Here is a 22,536-nt window from a genome sequence, read left to right as displayed (position 1 = left end):
CCTACTGCAGCTCTCGAGGTGGAAGCTAAAGCTCTTCACCTTCCTCACTTCTCCCTGGCTCTTCTTCACACTAAAAACAGTTATCATGTTTCCAGTGAGAGATCACGTGACCGGTAGTCCTTGTGACATCATCGTGTTGCAGAAAAAAGCATATTAAACACATAAAGAAAAATTTATAAAACGGATCAGTATTGATTACCTGCACTGATAATGTCTGATAATAAAACACATTTTATTTAATATTTTTCATTGGTATCTGTCAAATTTCTGTTGTGCTCTTTGTTTTATTCTGATTAATTCTTTCTGAATGGATATTGATTGTTTGTGATAAACAGGTCAACAAAAACTAAACGCTTGTTTTAAGTTTCCGGAAGGAGGAAGGGAGGATCCTGGAGACTACCAAAGAAAACAAAGTCCGTAAAGTTACCTGAAGAGAGGCGTAACTCGCCGGATGCCGCCTGACACACCTTCACAATAAAAGATTCAGCGTTTAGAACTGTCAGGATGTTTGTTTGTTGCGGTGTGGTTCTGTCCAGGGGCCTGTTCTTCGTACCGCGCTAAGTGAGTTAGCTGGATGAGATTGTTGACGATTTCGCGTGATCCTGGATCGTTCGGTTCCCCGAAGCCCATCCGGGACTTGCTGTCATAGCAACAGAGCCGTAAGCGTAAACCTGCTGGGGAGCAGGTTTACTTTATGTAAACAGGATGTTTACAGGATCAGGCCGCAGGTATGTCCGCGTCATTCATACGAAAGCAACAGCGATATTCCACCACTGTTTCACCATAAATAAATAACATCAATGTAACTAAAGATAATGCAGCACTTGATCCTTTTATTGATTTCACACAGATACATACAGGTCATTCCCTAAAAAAGGGAAATGTACTATTAACATTCTATTACATGTATGTGATTATTACAGATGTAATTCATATTTCAGAGTAGTAATTGTAAATTACTTCGTGTAATCAAGATGAGAGACCACGGCTATAAAATCCAAGGTGGATTTGGGAAGTCTGTCGCAGCCATGTCCTGTCCGTTTACGCGAGCAACCCATTGCGGAAGGTGCGAGATTGATAAGGAGAGTCCTCAGAATTCAGCGTATATTGCGGGACAGACAGGATCCTTTAGCTCAGCGCGACAGTGTGCTCATAGAGAGATATCGATTTTCCCGTGAGGGTATTATTCACTTAACCAACTTGTTGACGAGGGGATGCAGGACCACCACCTGTCTTTTTTTTTGCTCTGCCCTTTTCTTGGTTGCTGTTATGAACAAACAAACAGAGTATTCCAGGGTCTCTTTCCAAGAGACGACAAGCAATATAAGTGATAAATATTACCATTCTGTAGAATATTCTTATATTTCACTTTTACTTGTTCCCATGTTCTAGTGGGTCCTGTTGTGGCTCTAATGTGAAAGGGGATATAATATAACATATTATAATATAATATAATGTAATATAATATTGGATAATATGGTGTGATATGATAAATTTACCCTACCGCCTACTGGTGTTGGCCAGAGGGGCCGATGGCGCAATATGGCAGCCTGGCTTCTGTCAGTCTGCCCCAGGGCAGCTGTGGCTACAACCGTAGCTGCCTCCACCAGTGTGTGAATGTGAGAGTGACTGAATAGTGCTATTGTAAAGTGCTTTGGGTGCCTTGAAAAGCGCTATATAAATCCACTCCATTATTATTATTGTTATTATTAAATTACTTACGAGTTTAATTTGTCAGTAACTTTCTGCCAGCCCTCTCTCCTTGCTTTTGCAGCCTTTGCAGTGTTCCCTTGCGTTTTAATTAAACTCTGAAACTCCTGAAATCCCTCACTCAAGAGTTCTTGCTCTGCTGCCGAAAAATACCGAGCGCGCTCCTTCGACATTTTCGCCGACCAATCAAAGGGTTGCCGATCAATGTTTCTACTATCGATGCGTAGCCCCTGTTGGGCCACCCAGTGATCTCACATTACTTCATCCAGCTATACTAATCGTCAACAACAGGTGTGTTCGGGGAACCGGAATAGCGAGCTCAGAGTTAGCGCGATGATTTGGTCTTGGATGTTTCATTTGATCTTGGATGTAGCGACGTACGAAGCACAGGGCCCTGGTTCCTCTCAAACAGATGCATGGTTAGGGTTCCTCGGGGATGGCTATTTAAGTAACTGTGCATCAGTTTGACTCTTTCTGTTTTTTTTAAATAACTTCTGCGGAAGCTTTATTTTGTCGAGAGCTGATCTGCCACCGGAAGCAGTTTTCCTTCAAGTTAACTTGACGTCATGTGATCGGACTGAGGACGAGTTTGTCTCGGGACTTTTCTCCGGCCCTTCAGCGCTCCGCCGCCCTCTGTTTGTTTGTTTTTGTTCCTTTGTTTGTTTGTTTGCTGACGTCACGCCGCAGAGGAGGAACACAGCGCGCAGACTCTGAACCAGGACCGGACCCGGCCAGGTGAGTCCATCCGCCCAGCGCGCACACGCAGTCATGTATCTGTGCTCGTGAACCCGCGCGGAGTGAAACAGTTCGATCAAAAACCAATTCCTCGACAATTTTTCACTTATTACAGTTATCAATTCAAAGCTCCGAAGTGTCAGAAGCGGCTCGTGCTCAGGGACCGTTTCCGCGGTCTGAGCGAATCCTCTCTCGCTCCCAGTCCTCCCAGCATGAGCGTCCAGCCCCGGCGTGTCCGCCTGAAGCCCTGGCTGCTGGCTCAGGTGAACAGCGGCAGGTACCCCGGTCTGCAGTGGCTCAGCGCGGACCACCGCCTCTTCCAGATCCCCTGGAAACACGCCACGCGCCACACGCCCGTGTCAGACGAGGAGAACACCATCTTCAAGGTCAGGTTAACCCTTCACACCTGACCTCTAACCTCTGATATAGCATCTGCTGTGATCATGTTTCAAGTTTCAAAAAACTTTTTTTTACAGAAAATAGTAACGCACACTCGTTTTCATATCTTTGTGAGGACCTCGTCTCATTTCATAATGCTTTCCCTAACCCCAACCATCAAAAATGAATGCTGAATCCTAACCCACAGCCTAATCCTAAGTAAGCTAATTGTAACCCTGTCACTAATACCACATGGTGACACATTTTGTCCTCATAGGTAATTGTTAGTCCCTACAAGTATAGTAGCATACCATTTTTTCTGTCCTCACAAGATGTCTAAACATGTACACAAATACAAACACACGCAGACGGACAGATGCACACATGTGCACAAACACACACAAAAACAGATACAAGGACACACACATACACGGACACACACACAGACAAACCAAAGTAAAAACTACAAGCGGGTTCTTGAGTGACACATGTGAAGAGGAAGTAGGCGTTTGACTTCCTCCTTCCAGCGGAGTTTCGTTTCACAGTTTTTGAACAACTTCAGTTTGAACACAGGTGATGATGTCACTTCCTCCTCCTCTGCTGACTGCTTCCTCTTTTGTGTGTCAGTCTGAGTGTTTATTGACTTTGAGTAGGGTTGCCTATGATAAACACTGGAAACAAAGGGAAACTGCTGGCACAGCAAAACATCTCTCAGCTTGAGCACAGGTGAGTCCTATCTGTCAGATGTGAGTTATGCCCTGGTCTGTGTGTCCTAGGCATGGGCTCTGGAGACGGGGAAGTACCAGGAGGGAGTAGATGAACCCGACCCTGCCAAGTGGAAGGCAAATCTGCGCTGTGCTCTGAACAAAAGCCGCGAGTTTCAGCTGAAGTATGATGGCACCAAAGAGACGCCGGTCCAGCCGTACAAGATCTACGAAGTGTGCGAGCACCCCGGGAGTCATGCAGGTGAGCTTCACCTGCATGACTGTAACCTTCTGATGTGCAATGATGACAGGAAGTGATGATCCCCGTTTTGTGTTTCAGACGGCGCTGAGGACGATGACGAGGAGGTGAGAACGATCATATGATGTAAACAGTCTGACATGTTCTCACGTGACTGACCGAAACACTTTGATCCTTTCAGATGCCGAACCTGATGGACCTCTCCATCAGTAAGTACACCTTCGACTCAGTGTCACCATGGAAACACTGTGGCTGTTGATGTAATGTGATGATGCCATGTCTCCTTAGACCCCAGGCTGAGTGACTCCGCCCCCTTTGCCTCCTTCCCGGCTCCCTCAGAGATGAACCAGTTCAGCCTACCCCCTAACGGGACATTTGGACCACCGCATATCCCAGTGCCTCTGCTTCCTGACATCACCATGACCTCTGATCTCCAGGGTCAGGCACACTTCCTCCATAATAGACTTCAGGATCTGAACGCTGCCACTGCGCAACCAGAGCCGGACCTAATGGAGGCCAGCGGCATGGTGGGCGTCGAGAACCAGGCAGAGCCTCAGAACCACCAGCCCTGCAAGTACGACCTGCTGAGCAGCGTCCCACGTGAGTCCTGACCTCTAATGCAGTTTCCTGTCACAGATTCAGGGCTAAAACGCTACCACACGTGGCGCTGCTCAGACAGTTTACCATCAAACCAACTCTGATGTCACACTTTAACAATACAGCACCACAAAGCAGAGCTCAGGGTTACCTTCACAGACCCATGAGGTTCACCTGCGCATTCACAGGTGAACATTAGGGCTGTGCTTTATGACCAAAATCTCATACCCTGATGTCATTTCTTGTCCCGATAACGATTTGTTTTGGTGGCTTTACTGTGGTGACTGTTGCTAATTCATGGTCCCCCCTCTACTGGCACAGTAATGGTCCTGTATCTCGTGTTGCTATAGTAACAGATCTGGACCTGAAGTTCCAGTACCGGGGCCGTACAATGGGCTCTCTGACCGTCAGTAACCCTCAGGGCTGCCGGCTGTACTACGGACACCTGGAACCGACCCCAGAGCAGGTGGACCTGTTCGGACCTGTCAACCTCCAGCAGGTGCTGTTCCCGGGAACATCAGAGATGCAGAACGAGAAACAGCGATTTTACACCGAGGCCTTGCTGGACGTGATGGACCGCGGCCTGATCCTGGAGATCTGTGAGCAGGACATTTACGCCGTCCGCCTTTGCCAGTGTAAGGTGTTCTGGTCTGGACCGGGCATGCCAGAACACGGCCCGTCCAACCCCATGGAGAGAGAGAAGAAGATCAAGGTCTTCAGCCTCAATGACTTCCTGCAAGGTGAGTTTGGTGTGCGGGATTGTTGACATGCTGCCTGATATGTTCTAACCGACATGCTTCTGTCCGCAGGGCTGATCTTGTTCCAGAAAGGCGAAGCCCCGAATCCGCCGCCCTTCGAGATCTACTTCTGCTTCGGGGAGGACTGGCCCGACAATAAACCGAAAGAGAAGAAGCTTATTATGGTGCAGGTGAGGGGGCAGAGCTTAAACTGAGTGGCAGTGCTAACGGTTTTATAACAAGTGCAAAAAAATGAAGAAGCCTTGGGTCCGAACACGTCAGAACCAGAATCTTTATGAGCTCCACCCCTCCACCTCCAGTTAACCTTCACTACATCACTTACCTCCTCCTGAGCAGCCTCAGTACTTCCTATTGGCTGATGTTGCTGTGAAGAACCTGTCTGTCTCCAAACTCCTAACTAAACAACATGACCCGAGTCAGAGCTCAGTCCTGCAGATGCCAGGAAATAGTCAGTGTCAGCTCCCATTGGAAATTCATGAAAAGGCAAGGCAAGTTTATTTGTATAGCACAATTCAACAGCAAGGCGATTCAAAGTGCTTTACAGAGACATTAAAAAACAAAAACAAATAAAAAGCATGATTTAAAATAGAAAAAAAGAAAGGAATAGTAGATAAAACCAGTAGTTAAAATGTAAGTTTTGAAATTTGAGCTTAAAAGTAAAACAGTGGGGATTTGGTGCTTTATTCAAATGCAGCTGAGAATAGGTGAGTCTTCAACCTGGATTTAAATAAACTGAGTGTTTCAGCTGATCTGAGGCTTTCTGGGAGTTTGTTCCAGATATATGGAGCATAAAAGCTGAATGTAGCTTCTCCATGTCTGGTTCTTACTGGGAACTGATAAAAGACCGGATCCAGATGACCTGAGGGATCTGGAAGGTTCATACTGGGTCAGGAGGCCACTGATGTATTTTAGTCCTAAACCATTCAGAGCTTTATAGACCAGCATCAAAACTTTAAAGTCTATCCTCTGACGGACAGGCAGCCAGTGTAAAGACCTCAGAGCTGGACTGATGTGGTCCACTTTTTTGGTCTTAGTGAGGACTCGAGCAGCAGAGTTCTGAATGAGCTGTAGTTGTCTGACTGATTTTTTTAGGTAGACCTGTAAAGATGCTGTTACAGTAATCAAGCCTACTAAAGATGAATGCATGGACTAGTTTTTCCAGGTCCTGTTGAGACATCAGATCTTTTATCCTTGATATATTCTTGAGGTGATAGTAAGCTGACTTTGTTATTGTCTTAATGTGTTTTTCCAAGTTTAGGTCTGCATCCATCACTACACCCAAATTTCTCGCCTGGTTTGTGGTTTTTAGATGTATAGATTGAAGTTCTCTGGTGACCTGTAATCGTTTTTCTTTGGCGCCAAAGACTATTACCTCAGTTTTGTTTTTGTTTAGCTGGAGAATATTGTGGCACAACCAGTCATTGATTTCCTCAATGCATTTACCAAGAGCCTGTACAGGGCCTCGGTCTCCTGGTGACATTGTGATATATATTTGTGTGTCATCTGCATAGCTGTGATAGTTTACTTTGTTGTTGTTTATAATCTGTGCCAGTGGGAGCATGTAGATGTTAAACAGAAGGGGTCCCAAGATGGAACCTTGGGGAACTCCACATGTGATACTTGTCTGCTCAGATGTGAAGTTACCTATTGATACAAAGTATTTCCTGTTTTCTACGTATGTTTTGAACCAGTTTAGTACAGTTCCTGAAAGACCTGTCCAGTTCTCCAGTCGTTTGAGTAATATGTTGTGGTCAACTGTATCAAATGCTGCACTGAGATCCAGTAAAACTAGGACTGACATTTTTCCACTGTCTGTATTCAGACATATGTCATTAAACACTTTGGTCAGAGCGGTTTCAGTGCTGTGGTTCTGTCTAAAACCTGACTGGAAGGCATCATAGCAGTTATTCTGTGTTAAGAAGTAATTGAGCTGTTGAGAAACTGCTTTTTCAATGATCTTACTTAAAAATGGGAGATCTGAGATCGGCCTGTAGTTGTTCATTTGTGTCTTGTCGAGATTGTCCTTTTTCAGTATAGGTTTTATTACAGCAGTTTTTAGTGGTTCTGGAAACACACCTGACATTAAGGAAAAGTTGACGATCTGTAACAGGTCTGACTCTAAAGTCTTTGAGACCTTTTTGAAAAAACTTGTTGGCAGGACATCTAAACAGCAGGAGGAGTTCAGTTGACCTAAGATGTCCTCCAGGTCTTTGCTGTTAATCGGGTGAAACTGTTTGATGGTGTTTAAACATTTTTTTAGTGGATACAGTACATACCCTATCTGCTGTTGATGTACCAATTTATTGTCTAGTCTTTTGGATTTTGTCTGTGAAGAATTTGGCAAAGTCATTGCAGGCCATGGTTGAATGAAGTTCAGCTGCCACTGACACAGGAGGGTTTGTTAGCCTGTCAACTATAGCAAATAGGACCCGAGCTGTTTTTGGTGATGATGTCAGAGAAGTATGACCTCCTTGCACTCCTCAGGTGTAAATTATAATTGTGAAGTTTCTCTTTATAGATGTCATAATGAACCTGGAGGTTTGTTTTTCTCCATCTGCGCTCAGCTTTCCTACACTCTCTTTTTTCATTTTTCACCAGTGTGGAGAGATAACCTTCACCTTAATGGGAGCAATTGTATCCATTACATTTAACATTTTAGCATTGAAGCTATTGACGAGCTCATTGACTGAACCTCTGGACAGGTCAGGTGTTAATGGGAAAACTTGGTAAAAGATTTCACTACTGTTTTCAGTTATACACCGTTTTGTGATCACTGCTGTTGACATATTTATGTGGGCTGAAATTATACTTTCAAAGAAAACACAGTAATGATCAGACAGGCCCACATCAGACACAGTAACCTTTAAAATGCTCAGGCCCATGGAGATCAGTAGGTCAAGAGTGTGTCCTCTATTATGTGTGGTCTCTGTTGGGTCAGTTTTAGCTCTGTTGATATATGTGATGCTAGCATGAAGCTGTCAGGTCACATGTAACAGGGAACAGGTTTGTGCTAATATTTGTCATCTTTGTTGTTTAAAACATACTTCACAAAGTTTGTACTGCAGTAAAACTCAGACATTTCCATGACAAATTTACTCTGATTACACAAACATGCAGGTGCAGCTCATAAGTAACTGGACATGATTTCCCTGAACTTATTGTATATTAGTACATTACAGCAGAGGTGGTAAAAGTACATTCTGTACTTAAGTTGAAGTGCAGATACTTAAAAATACTGCAGTAAACGTTGAAGAACTGATTCAACGTCTTTACTCAAGTAAAAGTGAAAAAGTACACGCTGTGACGTGTACTCATTAGGTTAGGATTAGGACATCTCTATCAGCTATTATTATGCAAAGGTAAAAGGAGCCTGTGTTATATTAATACAATAATAACATAGTATTAGTAAATGAGAATAAATGAAAAACGCTATTCAAATCTGAAATTTATTTCTCATGAATGCACTCATCTTGAATCTGTGATGTAAACAAAGAATTTAAAAAAGGTAGTTTATGTTGCCTCCATGGTAGAGGCTGAGTTTGCCTTCAGGAAAACGTGTTACAGGTAAAGGGGGCTCAGCGGGGGGCGAGTCCCAGCTCACAGTGCAGGCTGTGATCAGCTGACCTGAACACAGTGTCAGCAGATGTTTCACAGTTGTATCCGTTAGTACAAAGGTGGAATTCAGTGTTGATCTCAGCGCCATCAGCTTAACTTCATATTAATCTCTGCTGCGCTTTATGTAATCTACATTACATCAGCACGCTAACCTGTTTATCTGCACTTCATGCAATGTTTGAATAACACACAGTTAATTTACTTGATTTGTTATGCAGCACGTTTCACAATATGAAAACTCATCACACACAGATGTGATTAAAATGATGACATCACATGTAATCATTAAATCTCCCTGAGCAGGCCTCACCTTTAAATATACCCTTTGTTCTTCCTCTTCTGTCTTCTTCCTCCACCTCTGACTGAAGTTACCTCTTATTCTTTTCTCTCCCTGAGAAGTTCAGCAGCTAGGTTGTTAGCAAGGAAACTCACTAACAATCTTGCATTTGAAATTAGCTGCCACTTAAAAAAGTGTCACTGCCTTCATGCTTCCCCACACTTGCACTGGCCCACAGACACCTGGAAATTCTACTTAAGTAAAGTAACAAAGTATTTGTACTTTGTTACTTTCCACCTTTGTACTTCAGTATATTTCTTGTTACCTCAGCAGCTCTTTCTGTTTCTGTGCACTTTGTTAAAGAGGTAACAGATACATAAATGCAGATGTGAACATAAATGTGAGGTCGGAGGTCAAATATGACATGATAGTCTTGCTTTCTACATGCTGTTGACACATGGCGCACATGTAAGAATCCAATTTTTTCTGCCCAAAGCACAAACCCGATTCTTTAGTAAAATGTTGAATATCTGTTCTGTAGCCTCTCCTGGTCACCTGTCTGTGGGTGTGCGACTAAACACATTTATGAATAATTCCCTCGAAGCGTGTAGTTTTCCCTCCACACCTTTCTCTCTGTGCACTTCCTGTTTTTAACCCAGCGTTAGGAATAAAGTTTCACTGTGTGGGATGCAGACACACAAGCCAAGTCACCTTTCAACCTCCTGACTGCCTCATGTTCATGGAGCTCCAGACACCTGTGGATGTCTCACAGTGTTTTTTGTTGTTTTTGTCCTCAGGTGATTCCTGTGGTGGCCCGGATCCTGACAGAGATGTTCTCCGGAGAGCTGAGCTGGTCCACGGACAGCATCCGGCTGCAGATCTCAAACCCCGATGTGAAGGATCAGACGGTGGCACAGTTCAAAGAGTTGCAGAGTATCCTGCAGAGCCAAAACATCCAAGGACCCTGGAACCCCACCGGCCCCTGAACCAGGGGCCCTGGACCCGACACAGACACTGCTTACTGCACCCTCCCCCAAACAGTAGGAAACCCTGACTGGAGGGAAGGTGCAGCTGTACAGAAACTGAACATTTGAGACAAACGGGTGGAGGTCTGCAGGTGTATTCCCTGTTCTGTTGTCATGCCGACACCTTTCTGGGAGGTTTCTATGTTCAAATTTCAATAAAGGCCGTTGCAGTATTCTCACACCAGGTGTTTTTGTTTTTAGACCAGGTAATAGGTCTAGCAGGCCTGAGAGGGTCAGACTCTACTTCGGTGTTTACCTGTTCAGGTAAAACCTGAAGCATCAATTTAAATGCACTAAATGAGTGAGCCAGTGTTTTGATGCCTGACTGAACCTGCAGGTGTCTGCGTTTGGGCTGTGAGTAAATAAGAATTTAATAATCAGTAGTTTCAGTCTTGGAAAAATATGCCATACACCTGAACCTTCCTGCTCACCTGACCTGCAGCTCCAGAATCAGTATGACCTGTGTCTGTTTACATCAGAAATAATCAAATGTTTTTTGTATTTTGAATAAAGACGATGGTTTGAATGACCTCTGATCTCTTTACTTTACGCACCTCACCAAATGATGGAAAACATCAAGGAAAGGAGATAAGGACTTAGGAAAAGAGATGCTCGGCAATGCAGAGGATCTGACAGATTAGTGAACGTCACACTTGATTTACTGAAGTGTCTGAATTACAAGCTCCTCGCCTCCCCAGCGTTCATGGCTCTGCATTCAAGCTGGGGATAAATGAAGGACTGGGGCTCCTTTCCTCGGGGCTTAGAGACTTCAGCTCCTGACAGTCAGTTTGAGAATTTCCTGCAAGAAGCCACTCAGACACTCCCCTGAGGTCTGAGGACAGGAAGAGCACTTCAGTGAGCTCCAGGATGTGGTCCTGAGCAGGTTCAGGTCTGACTCACGGATTTGTTCCTGCGTGACGGTTTAACCGCGCTTACATCACACCTGTGACGCATTTAAACTGAGCCTTCTGCAGACCAACAGCTCCACATACAGAGAAACTTTTTCCATCTTCTCTGTGCTGTAGCATGAGACCTGGAACGATGCAAACCACCAGCTCACTCACGCCCTCCGATGCCCAATATAGCTGCTGCACTGCCTTCACGAGTCTGTCACCGACCTTGGAGCGTCTCTGATGGAGGAGCAAAAAGATTTGCTCTGTTTGACTTTGAAGAGTTCTGTGATGAAGGTTTCTATTATTTTAGAAAACCTCCGCACCCTTCTGAGCCAATTCATCAGGTTCCCAACCTCATTCCTTCCAACACCTGCTAACCAGAGCGAGAACCCAAACACCTGGCTACCATGCAGCTGTCTGACCAACTGGCACAGGTAAGTGAGGTGACAGTAATAACAGACACACTGGATGAGCAGTTTGTTTTTTTTAATTTGTTTACAACAAGGCTACATCACCGATGATGTCATGGTGTCAGTCTCTCCGCCTCATTACCCAGAGTTCACTCTGTTTCACTTTGTGGAAGAACAACTAAAATTCAACCAAAGTTAAAAAGGTCAAAGGTGACGCCAAATCCTCCCGCAGCACGCTGCAGCCAAGAGCATCATGGAAAATCTTTTGGCTCCTTTTATGGCACGGACAAAAAAAAAAAAAAAAAAAAAAACCCCACCACGACCAAAGTCCAAAAATAAATCTCTAAAAACTGTTGACCAGGCACATCCTCCGATTCACGACCGCAGCTTCCTGACCCCGCCCACCTGCCGGACCCAGCCCCGCCCACTCACCACCTGCTGCAGGTGAGGTCAGGTGAGTTCAGGTGAGCTGGGGTGGACTCATTCTGTCCAATCAGTCTTCAATCTGTCAGTCCTTCAGAGTGAGCCGCCCTGTTCACATTCGAAGTCCTTCATCATCTTCATCCCTTTGGATCCTCGTCTGCAGACGCAGATTATTGCCGTCACCTCTGAATGCTCGTCAACAAAAAGATTTACCTGTGGGGAAAAAAGAAGTCTTAAACATATCAGAGAAGCAAACAAACTCAGGCTGAATACACACCTGAGTGTACTTGAGAACAGGCTCACCTGGCGGTGCGAGAAGGCTGCAGCTATCGGAACAGTCTGGTGAACTCTCTGATGGCCCAGCACACCTGTTTACACTCCTCAGCGCTGCAGAACAACAAATGTGAGGTTATCTACTTGTCACCTATGCAGGTGTTCCACACACTGAATGTTTATCAAAAACATTTAACCAGACCATGAGATCAATTTTACAGGAAATAAACTCCTCAGTTGGAAGAGTTTTTTTTACCAGTGCATATAGTGTTTTTCATACACCTGAAACCTCCCAATCAGGTCAGGACAAGTCCAGACTCGCTCAATCCGGACTCCAGTTTGTCTGCGTTCCACCATCAGACGAGTGAGTCTCGACAAAACCTGCTACACACCTCACGCACTCTTACCTGAATGCCTCACAGTCAGTAATACCTGTCCCTGAACGCCTCACAGTCAGTAACGCCTGTTTCTGAATGCCACAGACAGCAACGCCTGTCCCTGAACACCTCACAGTCAGCAACGCCTGTCTGTGAATGCGTTACTATTTTTTAACAAACAGACGTTGAAGCTGTGTTCAGTTTAACCCAACCCAAAAACAGCCTGTTCGTGTTGGTGGAAAAATGCACCATGTCAACCAACCAAAAAAATGATATGGCAACTAGAGATGGCACGATACCACTTTTTTATGTCCGATACCGATATCATAAATTTGGATATCTGCCGATACCGATATGAATCCGATATAGTGTTTTTTAATCAACAAAACGGTTTTTAAAATATCTTGCTGCATTTTGTATAAGTTCATACTCAAGTTTAAAACAACAACTACACTAAAGCTATTCTGTTATACCTGTATCCAAAAAAAATATTTCATAGTTCAGCAATACTGATCAATCTAATAAACTTAAACCTACACCATCCTCCCTATTCTGGTATTTTAAAGAGTACTTAGCATAAATATTAATCAACCTAACTAATAGGGTTCCAACTCCCAGCAACAACAAAAATAAATAAATAGAAAATAGGGAACCACCCCTCACGCTCCACCTCATGATGCTTAATTGACGTAATCAACCTTAATTTGATGCAGATGGTGCCTTCCCAAAGGAAAAAGTACTATAGCTTACTAGGGTATATATATTAGACTTAATAGTTACTATATACAGTAATGGACTTCTATTCATTTTGCATCAAATTAAAACTTTGGGTGTCAGATAATTATTTATTAAAAGCTAGACATTTTAAATGAGAATAAGAAAGAAAAGTATGTCTTTGTGCCCCCTTTTCCCTGTTAATGCCCTATCGGCCCCCCTGGCTAAACTTTGCTAGATCCGCCCCTGCACAGCTACCAGCGTCAGCTACGTAGAAAAAGATCCTCGAGTAGAAAGTAATATTACCGTAAATACATTCTAACAACAGCTGATCAAGCTTAAACGTGCTGCTGTTGTTCAGCCGCTGGTTTCCTCTTTCTGGTGCAAAGTGGGCCAAAAGCAAACTAGAGACACGGACTCGCGACAGAAAAGCCGATCAGCTGATCATTAAGCCGTTTCAGTCGCTCCATATATCGCTTGGTAAGCTTAACGCAGGAATGCTTTACAAACATTCAGAGATGGACTTACACACTTGCTTTACTTCTCTCGGGGATAACTTTGTCGGAGATGAAATGCCGGGTTGCTAGCGAAGCTCCACATGCTATCCAGACCACCGACAGGTCCCGCATGCCACAGCCGCTCTATCACGTGATGCATACTGCTCCGACGTGCTAACGTTCTGAGGTGAGTTACGGCGTGTTGCAAGTTTTGTGAGGTGCTTTCGTGATATTTAATGGATGGGATTACATTTTTTATTTTTCTCCGATATCCGATCCAGTAATTTAGGTCAGTATCGGACCGATACCGATACCTAATATCGGATCGGTCCATCTCTAATGGCAACATGACATTTGGTTGTTTCGGGAGAGGGGGAAGTTTTAGGAGTGACGGAGAGAGAGAGAGAGAGAGAGAGAGAGAGAGAGAGAGAGAGAGAGAGAGAGAGAGCAGAAAAAGAGAGAGAGCGAGTTTAGAGATGTGAGAGATTTGTGACGTTTAGCGTGTTTGGAGTGTGTAGTTAATGTGTAGTGTAGAGGATAGTTTGGTGTTGTGTGTCAGTAAAATGACACGACTGCTGAATAAAAACAATGATACACCTGCTGCTGTCAGACTTGCAGGTATCAGGCTGTGATGTTCTCCTTTATAGTGGACAGAAATTATTTTTTTGGAGTGGCACAAATAATTTGTGTGGCATCTCATTGAATGCAGAACAGCTGATTGTTCTGTAAATAGTTTGAAATGGTTATAACAAAGGGTAAAAGGTAAATGACTGCAAATAACTTTGTTGTTTGCAAAACTTGTGCAGAGGATTTTAAAATTGACAATTTATATTTACATTTAAAGTTATGAAATATTATCATTAAACATGTTTGTTGTTGTTACATTAAAAAATATAACTTTTTCTACTCTGATTTTATGTTTATGTTTTTTGTCTGATTTTAGATCAACTGCGTTAACACAGTATGTCAAAAATGAAAACATGACTGTAAATTCAGACACGCGAGGTTGTGCTGAAAAGGATGAGACCAAACAAGGCAAAGTAAATAGTTTTTAAAGGTAAAATGTGGAGGGAAAATCAAGTAGTTAAAAATGGCCAATTATACCCTGGACCTCAGAGGGTTAAAGGTTTTTTTTTTTTTTTTTTAAAGTAACGCAATAGTTACTTTTCAAGTAATTAATTACTTTTAGAATATTGTAACTCAGTTACTAACTCAGTTACTTTTTTGAAGAAGTAACTAGTAACTATAATTAATTACTTTTTCAAAGTAACTTGCCCAACACTGGTTATCTCACCTGGTGACCTGTTTATGGAAGTCAGTCAGCTGTTTATGGGTGACTGTCACGGCGCCGCCTGACGTCTCCTTCGGTAAACCTTTCAGGGCGCTCTCTAACCAGCGGCAGAACGTCTGCAACACAAGGACACCATCATCAGCACCTAGAGTCACCCGACACCCCCAGCATGCACACAGGTTTGAGATGCCCTACCACCTACTCACCGGCCGGTCGAACACCATGATCTCCCACAGCACCTCGGCGACGTCAGGTAGCGTGTACGGCGGCAGACAGAAGCAGCATGAGTGCATCAGCTGAGTGACGAGCTGCTGGCCGTGCTGCTCCATAGCCTGACCAATCAGACGCTTTCTCACCTCGAAGTCCTCCTCGTGCTGCAGACCCACAGGTGTTAAGGTGAAGCAGACTCCTGTGACATTACTGGCGTTTACAGCACGTTTCCATTAGACTTACATCGTTGGCGACTCCTGTGTGGATGAGGTCTCGGACAAACTTCATCACGCTGCAGTTGGCGTCTCGGTGGTCCAATGAGGTGGCGGCGATGGCGCACTGTATGATGTGAATGATGATGCTGCTGCTGAGCAGTGTGACAGGACTTCGCTGGACGAACCTGAGCAGAAGAGGATAACGGGTGAAAACGGGCAGAGCTACGGAGAGTGGCACCATCGGGCTCAAATGGGCGGAGCTTCAGACTCACCTGGTGGCCAGCCTGAAAAGGTCATCCACAGTGTCAGGGTGATTCCTTAGACCGTTCGGCTGCTCCAACAGCTGGAAGGTCGGCATGCAGAGAGCCTGAGGAGGAGGAAGCCACACCACCATCATCATCACTGACCAGCTCAATGAGCACATAACAGAAAGGTGGAGCCTCAGTGCCCAGGTGTGCTCACCTGTAGCATGTCGAGTAATCCCTGTCTGCAGCCCTCCTCCATACCGTACTCATCCACCAGGATGCTGCCCAGGTACAGGAAGCAGGAGTGTGGATACACCTGATACACGCCCACCATCTGACAACAACACACATGTGATCGTTTCATTGGAAACAAAACAACACTGCATCACCGGGGATCACAGATTCTCTCTAAACCAATCAGAATTGCTGACACTTTAGTCACAGCGCCCCCTGGAGTCTGGCAAACTGCTTTGAATCTGTTCACAGATGATTATTTTGTGTGACAAGTTTCAACAACAAACTTCATTTGATTGATTACTGATTGACTACATCATGGTGCACATACTCAAACCCGACTGGAAAAGCTCTGATCAGCTGTTCTGGAAGCTCAGAGTTTATTTTTAAACTCAGAGCTTGTTGAACCTGCTTCCTGCTCGCTGTCCGATATGAGGTCTCACCTGTGTGACAAGCGGCTGCAGCAGGGAGGCGGAGCCTTTCCCGACACAGCGCACAGCGAACCTGAGGCAGCGACAGCAGCGCTCCACGATGCGGTTATCAGCCTGGTGAGTGTTCAGAGTCTCCGACAATACGGGCCAGATCTGCAAGTCACATGACCAGAGGTACCTCTATCACATCTATTCAAATCACTCTATTCAAATCAGACTTCCAGGTGAGCGCAGGTGTGTTACCTCCTGGATGACTTTCTGACACGGGTGAGTCTGTCCATTCTCGACGATCGGGTTTGTGTGTCTGCAGAGAAATGATGTGTCCACCGTCAGCTGTTTCATTAAAGTTATACTGGAAGTGAACAAACAGGAGAACTCACCTGAAAATCACAGCCAACCTGTCGAGCCACACCGTCGGATCAGCTGATTTACCGTTTGTGGACTGCTCAGTCAGAAGCTAAAACACAAACAAGTAAACACATAAGTGAACAAACAAACAAACAAACAAACAATCAAACAAACAATCAAACAAACAAACACACACACACCCCTCTGACCTTCTTCAGAGCAATAACCTGAACAGCACACAGGTCGCTCAGACACTCTGCGATCTTCTCCAGAGGAAGTCGAGCCAGGACCAGAGCCGTACCTGTACAGGTAATAGTACACTGATGTGATTACACATGAGCCTGCTGCATCTACACCACTCATGAGGATAAACCTGTGTCAGAGATTTAAACCTTGTACCTTCTAAATGTGACCATAGGTATCTGATAAATTCAAGGCAGGTACAGTACAAATATGTGATGATGTCAGTGCAGGTACCTTTGAGCAGGCCGACGGCAGCCTCTGTGGAAAGGGCGAAGGAGTCTAGTGAGCGAGCGATGTCCAGCAGCCCGTGGAAGTGCTGAGCCATGTGATCTCTGCACACGGAGCAGATGTTGTGGATTGCCTTTGCTGCCGCAGATGCCAGCGGTTTCTCTCGCAGACCTTTCATCAGGTAGTTCAACACAGAGTCTGACAGGAAGTACAAAATATTATTCAGTATTCCCAGACGCACCTGTGAAGCTACGACATCCTGAAAGGCAAGGAAGTTAAAACATGGCTGACTGCATCATCAGGACACTGCCACTGTTCAGGATCATTCCTCCGTACCAAGGAATCTGGGATTCCTGTCCACGACCTCGCTCATCTCGCCAACCAACTCGATACTCGTGTATCTCACCGCCATGTGAACGCTCTCCGGAAGTAACACAATCTGCTGCAGCACCTCCGTGAGCGTCGGGTTGTTCTCCCTGAAATCAGACATGGAGAACATGTTTACTTGATGAACGCGTCTGTGAGAACTTCCCGTGGCAGTGACACAGATACTCACGGGTCGACGCTCTTTGCGATGGAAGCCATGATGAAGAGGACGGCCTCTGTGACCTCCCAGGGAGGATTCCCATCTTTCAGCGTGGAGTACAGCTGAGGACAGGAAGTGATGTTAATGAAAGAATAAAGGTGAAACAGATCCCACCTGTCAGCCTGAAACCACCTGAGGATTAGTTACCTGAGCGAAGCACTCCACGGAGCCAACCAGGAAGATGACATCTTTAACAAGGTCAGACACCCTCATCCGGAACTCGCCAAAGTCGTCTGTGTCCTCCGGGATTCCCTCCTGTGGACGGAGAAAAATTCAGACTAAGATTTCATGACCTGAACACCTGAAGCCAACACCTGTGGGTGGAGCCAGAGCTGGAAGTCTGACAGACGCTGACATTTTTAGTTTGTTTGTGTTCCTGACTTCACATTCAAAGTGATTCACTGATTACTGATCACTCACGGTAAACACACCTGTGTGCATTATTGTGGACCACCATGGAGACAACAAGGACAGGTAATACAGTCAGGGTTCAACTTACAGCAGTGTGTTCAAACTCAGCATCATAAAAACTTTACACAGAAGGATCTGGAGCCAGACTGCAGCATGAAAAGGTTCAGGTTCTGGTTCTTACATGATCCGGATCGAGCTGGCAGTGCCGGGCCAAACAGTGGAGAAGCCTCTGGATGTACGGTCTGAAGATGGCGTGCAAAGTCGGGTCGTTGATTTTGTACAGGTGTTCCCCAAGACGGTACCAGAAGTTAAAGGAGATCTCCACCACCTGGACCACAGAGAACAGAATCACACACAGAACCATAACGCAGACCAGACAGGCCGACATCCGAATTAGAACACACAGGAGCTTCATATGCCATGTCATATGCAATGCCATGGGGTGTGTTCGTACCTCGTACTGGGGGTGTCCTGCACAGATCAGCAGCAGCTCCAGGGTCCTCAGGTCTCCCATGCCCTGTCCTGGACTCCTGACCGTGGTCTCCAGGAAGGTCTCGCAGAGCTCTGTGAAGATCCTGCAGTAGTTCAGCACTCTGAGGATGAGAATTGAACACGCGTGTTACTGACAATATGTAAACAACACATGAATGCCACAATCAGAACTAGATTTGTCCTCACTTGTCCAGATCTTCTCGGGCTACTGCCATGTGATAGGCCGTCTCTAGTGTCAGGACGCCCTGGAAGAGCTGCAGCGCCAATGCGACGTTGGTCTCCACGTTTTCTATGGCGTAGAGCGCAGAGCACACACAGTCGGAGGACGCCTCGTGGAGGTTGGTAGAGGTTTCGTCCCTCTGCTGTGGAGACAGTTTGGGGTAACATAGAAATATTCACACGATTCAAGATCGAGGCTCACGTGATCATCAGATCATTGACATTGACGGCACTCTCACACTTACCAGGACCTGGAAAAGCACCATGAGCAGCTGGTTGCTCGCCATGAAGTTGCTGTCGAGGACGCCCAGGTTGAACCAGCTGCCCAGACAGCGAAACACCTTAATAAGCATCTTCTCATCATTCCCCGTTTTCTCCACGCAGGTTGTCTGAGGACAAATAAAGTCAGAGTCCTGTTTAAATAAAGATTAGTGACATCATCAGTGACATCTCCGTTTTTAGAGTGATAACAGTTTCCGCCACATTATCATTATGGTTTTATTACTAGCCACACCCCTACCTTAATGACAACATGCAGCTAATGTGGCAATCATGTGACAGTTAAACAGCCACTGGCCTGGTGAACAGATACGATCAACATTCAGTGGTGTTCAGACAGAAATATTACTGAGCTGTCTGACAGGTGAGAGTCAGACAGGTGTCTCACCAGCAAGGTAACCACGGTGCTTGAGTAGTACGCCAGGTCCTCGATGATCTCCGTCCTCCGATTCGCTCCGATCCTAAGCGAGCGGCTGTGAACTTCCTCTGGGAGCACGGTGAGGATCTCTATGAGGAAGAGCATCGAGCTGATGTCATTGTTGTACCTGAGAAGACAGAAGAACAGGTTAGTCACTGTCCAGCTTCAGAGAAAATATTGTGTTAGCCGATTTTGTGAATTCTTACTTTTCTATCAGTGTATGAACACATCCTTTCCAGGACGCCATCTGCAGGGCAAGGTCAGCGATCGCCAAAGCCAGCTGAGGGAAAGGGTGATGGTCTGAGTTACTCAAGTAAGAACTATCACAAACAAACTTCCTGTTTTTAAACCCTGATGATGTCACTGCAAGTTCAGCTTACTTTTTACAGTTAAACCCCCGCCCTCCGACAAGGTGTGATAACAACCACACAGATGTATTAAAGCAGGTGTTAACCAGCTCAAGCCAACATTAAACATCACAGGTAAGAAATATTTGATGATTCTGATTGGCTGATTCTGTTACAGGACACATTCCTCTTAACTGAAGCGATAATCAGCTGTTTCCAGGGAAACCCCACTGAGACAACTTTACAGCCGAGTACAAAAGGTGAGGATCAGTCAAGAGTCAATGAAGTCCTATTGACTCCGATGCTTATACCGCCGGAACAGGTGCAGTTACCTGGGTTACAATGATGGGTGACAGGTCCTTGAGGTTTTGGATGTGCGTCAGCAGCGAGTCTCGCAGTGCATTGTGGGTCTCTGGCGGGAGCTCGTAGAAGCTCGTCTGGATCTTCATCTTCATTGTCTGTGCGGCGAAGTAACACGACTCCACGTCCTGTTTGAGCTGCAGCAGCTGGTCTGACACCTCCCAAGCATACATCTGAGGAAGAAGTGATGTCATAGCGAAGGATGGGAGAAGAAAACAATCGACACAGCATAACATTATGATATTTTGTCTATACAGGGACACCAAACAAAAATAAATAAACTAATTAAAATATGAACAAGAGGACTTCTGACTAAATTGAAGGAGGCAACTTTATCAGGTAACTGCTGTATTATCTCAAACAGATTGCACATAATTGCCAACTTGACTCTATTCAGTTGCAGAGTGACTCGTATTACGGCAACATTTATGCAGGTCTTAGTGAAATGTTGGTGAGCTTGGTAAGAAAATAAATGAAGAGATGATGTTACATTGTTGTATAAAACAGGTACTAACAAAGTTTAACTTTGACAACATAATCTACAGTTTAAAGGTGGTGATTGCGAATATTACTCTAATACTCGCACACTGTAAAATGTTAAAAAAAATCTTCAGTGAATTATTTTCATAAGATTGAATCGTGGGCTGTCTGCTGATTCTGCTCCTTATCATTAATGCCCATCAGCCACTCGGGAGAACATCTGACCAGAACCAGAAGCCTCACGTTTCCAGCTAGTTGACATTACAATGAACCGTTTGATCTGTTGTCCCCAAAAGACCAACCACCTGACTGAACCTGGTTCTCTTCAGGTGTTCTCCTCAGGTCCACCTGAGACGCTCGAATTAGTTCTCACGTGACTGAAGGCTGTGAGCTGGGGCTCCACAAACACTCCACTGAGCATGCTCACTGATCAGCTGACTGCTACAGGGGGAAACTTTCACCTGCATAACTTCAGCCCTCACGCACAGTGGCTGACCTTTTACCCCAGGTCACCTGACTGTGACCATGCTAACATGCTACCAGCTGAATAAAAACAAACAAGCCGGAACCGCAAACAGGAAGTCCAAACACAGGCAGGGGAGCGCTTCATTTACTCACCTGCAGCAAGGTGACTCACTCACTCATTCACACACACACTCTCTCACACAAAGACACACACACAAACAGAAAGAAACAAACAGACACACACACACACACGTGCGCAGGCAGGCAAAGTAACATACAGACAGCTAGCAGTTAGCATAGCAGCTAGCTCGGCATGTTTTCCTCCATTCATTTTCTTTAGCTTAGCTGTTATGCTAACGGAAGCGGTGGCTCCTCTGAGACTGCGCACTACACTTCACCTGTGCGTTTTCACACAGGTAAAACCCTGAGATCCGCTTCACACAGATCCCCAAAAACACGAAGCGACCTCCGCCCGCCCGGGCCTCTCCCCCCCGCCCTCTCACCGATCTCTGCAGCTCTCCCAGCCACAGCGAGGCGCGCTCCTTCCCGGCCGGGTCCGGGTCGTGGTACAGGGCCTGGACCGCCTGGTACACCAGCGCCAGGCTCGGTTTGCCGCCCTCCATAGCTCGGGTCAGACACAGGGACGCGGTGAGGCAGACAGCTCGGGGTCCGGGTGCTCGGATCCGGGTTCAGGGTCCTAAACGCTCCGAGAGCCGACCGCCATCTCACAGGCTTTCCGCTGCAACGGCAATCCCGGTCCCACCGGAAACACGGGCACCAAAAGAAGTTCCGCTTTGTCCTCCCGGAAGAAGACTTCTGTGAGAGGGCAATTAAAAAATAAAATGATGAAATAAAATGCAGCATATTAAAATAAAACAAAACTAGGGACACAAAAATAATACGATACAATAACTTACAATGGAGTACAATAAAAATTAATTTGAATTTAATGACAACTTATCATAACCATCCATCTTCTGCTTCACACCTGGGTTTGGGTGGTGAGGGCAGTAGCCTGAGCGAAAAAACCCAGACCTCCTTGACCCCAGTCACCTTCACCAGCTCATCCAGGGGGAACACCGAGATGATCCCATTTCAGCTGAGAGATTTTATCTCTGAAGTGAGAGCATCCCTAACAGTGGCGGTCCTAGCCTGGGCGAACAGTCCCTCTGGCGCGCCCCCCCCCCCCCCCCCCCCCCCCACACACACACACACACACACAACATATTAAGGATTGTACATTAACATAAAACTGTTGTACACACACACACACACACACACATATGAAGAGAGAGAGAGAGAGTATGCATAGCATGCAAACGGCTACCAATCAGCAATCATAATTCGTCATACAATGAGAACAGGACGAATCAACAACTGACAATGACT

General features: G+C 45.5%; 2 protein-coding genes across 3 annotated transcripts; one reads left to right on the top strand and one right to left on the bottom strand.

Annotated features, from left to right (window-relative positions):
• The first annotated feature begins 1,797 nt into the window (after positions 1–1,797).
• irf5 (interferon regulatory factor 5) lies at positions 1,798–10,587 on the top strand. Its single transcript, XM_024799543.2, has 9 exons — positions 1,798–2,445; positions 2,561–2,831; positions 3,600–3,789; positions 3,868–3,893; positions 3,968–3,995; positions 4,075–4,386; positions 4,734–5,123; positions 5,193–5,311; positions 9,831–10,587. The coding sequence occupies exons 2-9, from the start codon at positions 2,658–2,660 to the stop codon at positions 10,017–10,019; spliced, it is 1,428 nt and encodes a 475-aa protein (XP_024655311.2). The 5' UTR covers positions 1,798–2,445; positions 2,561–2,657; the 3' UTR covers positions 10,020–10,587.
• An 833-nt stretch (positions 10,588–11,420) lies between these two features.
• tnpo3 (transportin 3) lies at positions 11,421–21,929 on the bottom strand. Of its 2 annotated transcripts, none has more exons than XM_012922914.4 (23): positions 21,651–21,929; positions 20,175–20,375; positions 19,702–19,775; positions 19,466–19,622; positions 19,044–19,187; positions 18,766–18,941; positions 18,542–18,680; positions 18,269–18,415; positions 17,824–17,931; positions 17,647–17,738; positions 17,427–17,566; positions 17,097–17,288; positions 16,820–16,920; positions 16,652–16,728; positions 16,515–16,575; positions 16,284–16,424; positions 15,824–15,940; positions 15,634–15,728; positions 15,390–15,546; positions 15,143–15,310; positions 14,940–15,052; positions 12,088–12,171; positions 11,421–11,997 (listed from the first exon to the last, which is right to left on the bottom strand). In XM_012922914.4, exons 1-22 carry the CDS (start codon positions 21,768–21,770, stop codon positions 12,111–12,113), a joined length of 2,781 nt encoding a protein of 926 aa, XP_012778368.1. In that variant the 5' UTR covers positions 21,771–21,929; the 3' UTR covers positions 11,421–11,997; positions 12,088–12,110. The 2 variants fall into 2 exon arrangements, with proteins under 2 accessions (XP_012778368.1, XP_004565006.1); XM_004564949.4 differs by having other exon boundaries at positions 16,829–16,920; positions 21,651–21,928.
• Positions 21,930–22,536: the final 607 nt, after the last annotated feature.

The sequence above is a fragment of the Maylandia zebra genome, linkage group LG17 (genome assembly GCF_041146795.1).
Source record: "Maylandia zebra isolate NMK-2024a linkage group LG17, Mzebra_GT3a, whole genome shotgun sequence".
Taxonomy (NCBI): domain Eukaryota; kingdom Metazoa; phylum Chordata; class Actinopteri; order Cichliformes; family Cichlidae; genus Maylandia; species Maylandia zebra.
Note: the sequence above shows the minus strand (reverse complement) of the source record. Positions and strands in the feature narration are given on the sequence as shown.